Source organism: Eimeria mitis, genomic scaffold (assembly GCF_000499745.2).
Source record: "Eimeria mitis Houghton genomic scaffold, Emh_scaff247, whole genome shotgun sequence".
In the NCBI taxonomy this organism is placed as follows: Eukaryota; Apicomplexa; class Conoidasida; order Eucoccidiorida; family Eimeriidae; genus Eimeria; species Eimeria mitis.
This window is the reverse complement of record NW_013570808.1, coordinates 886-2,696: the sequence shown is the minus strand read 5'-3', so window position 1 is coordinate 2,696 and position 1,811 is coordinate 886. Positions and strand designations below refer to the sequence as shown.

Genomic DNA, 1,811 nt, shown 5'->3' with positions numbered 1-1,811 from the left:
GCCGCCGCCGCAGCAGCAGCAGCAACAGCAGCAGCAGCAGCAGCAGCAGCACAAGAAAGCAGAAACCTGCGGCTGCAGCAGCGGCCCCAGCACAGAGACCAAGAAACACAGGCCCTCGTGGGGGGCTGGGGTGTACCGACATCGCGCGAGGAGCGGCGAAGGGGCCGCCAGCTGCGGGAGAGGTTCAACCAGCTTACTGCCATTGAGAAACAGCAGCAGCAGCAGCAGCAGCAGCAGCAGCAGCAGCAGCAGATGCTGCTGCTGCAGCAGCAGCGAGAAAAGTCTGGCAGTCGACGACATCGAACCAGCAGCAGAAGCACGAGAAGTCCGCGCCGCCACAGAGACCAGCAGCAGCAGCAGCAGCAGCAGGAGCAGCAGCAACAGCAGCAGCAGCAGCAGCAGCAGCAGCAGCACCTGCGTGCTGGGTCACGGGTGTCGATGGGGCCATCGCAGCAGCCAGTGTTGCAGCAGCACGGCAGCAGCAGCAGCGCGGACGGCTTTCAGCAGCAGCAGCGGCTGCTGCTGCAGCAGCAACTGGGAGAGGAGCTGCAGCAACAACAGCAGCTGAGGCAACAAATGGAGGAGCAGCTGCTGCAGCACCAACAGCAGCAGCAGCAGCAGCAGCAGCAGCAGCAGCAAATGATAGACGAGCAGCTAGCTGAGGCCGAGCTGCAGCGGCTGATTGACGACCACTGGGAGGGGGCCAGGAGGCAGCAGCAGCGGCAGCAGCAACTCGAGCTGCTGCAGCAGCAGCAGCAGCAATTCCTCTACGAATGCCGTAGGGAAAGAGAAAAGAAACGCAGCAGCAGCACCAACGGCAGCAGCAGCAGCAGCAGCAGCAGCAGCAGCAGCCAGGCCTTGCCTGTCCTCTCTCTCCTGCAGCAGCAGCCATCCCCATCATCAGCAGCAGCAGCAGAAGCAGCATCAGTAGAAACAGCAGCAGAACCAGCAGCAGCAGCAGCAGCAGCAGACCGGCAGCACAGCCACTTGCTGTACCCCTCGCGTGACGGTGCAGCAGCAGCAACAGCAGCAGCAGCAGCAGCAACTGCTGCTGCTGCAGAGAGGCGCAGCAAACACAGGAGGAGCTGGAGTGTATTCACAGCTGCTGCAGACTCTGAGCCAGCAGACATAGACCCCGACCGGCTGCATGCAGTAACAGCAGCAGCAGCAGCAGCAGCAGCAGGAGCAGCAGCTCCTGAAGCAGCAGCAGCAGCAGCAAGGAGACAAGACAGCGGCGATGTCTTCTGCAGCGAAGAAATAAACCTTTTGGGGCTTTCTGCTGCATGCGCAGACAAAAACAAATTCAGTGGAGTGCAGCAGCAGCAGCAGCAGCAGCAGCAGCAGCAGCATCACCTGCAGCCGACGTTCCTTCCTGTCTCCGACCCACCTGCAACACCAGCAACACCAGCAGCAGCAGCAGCAGCAGCAGCAGCAGCAGCAGCAGCAGCAGGAGAGCAGAAGGGAAAGACAGCAGATGTTGGCGTTGCTACTGATATTTCTGTTGAGTCGCCGCTGCTGGATGTCTTCGGCTTAGAGGAGAGAGAAGCAGCAGACAGCAGCGACGACGAGCCTCAGCAGCAGCAGCAGCAGCAGCAGCAGCAGCAGCAGCAGGGACAGCAGGAGCAGGAGAGGGAGCGGCGGAGGAGGAGACGGCGTGAAAGAGCAGGAGCAGCAGCAGCAGCAGCAGCAGCAGAAGCAGCAGCAGGGCCCCAGGAGGATTCAGGGGTATTTGGGTTGCCTTCAGAGGTGCAGCAGCAGCAGCAGCAATGGGAGGATGAAGCAGCTGCAGCAGCAGAGGCTAGACAGCATAT

General features: G+C 61.4%; 1 protein-coding gene across 1 annotated transcript in view; it reads left to right on the top strand.

Annotated features, from left to right (window-relative positions):
• Positions 1-1,811, top strand: part of EMH_0005220 (uncharacterized protein) — a gene marked incomplete at both ends in the record, with an annotated part of 9,301 nt that overhangs the window by 7,210 nt on the left and 280 nt on the right. Inside the window, one exon of the mRNA XM_013497098.1 lies at positions 14-1,811. Coding sequence (XP_013352552.1) covers positions 14-1,811 — 1,798 coding nt within the window. The remainder of the gene's footprint in view (positions 1-13) is intronic.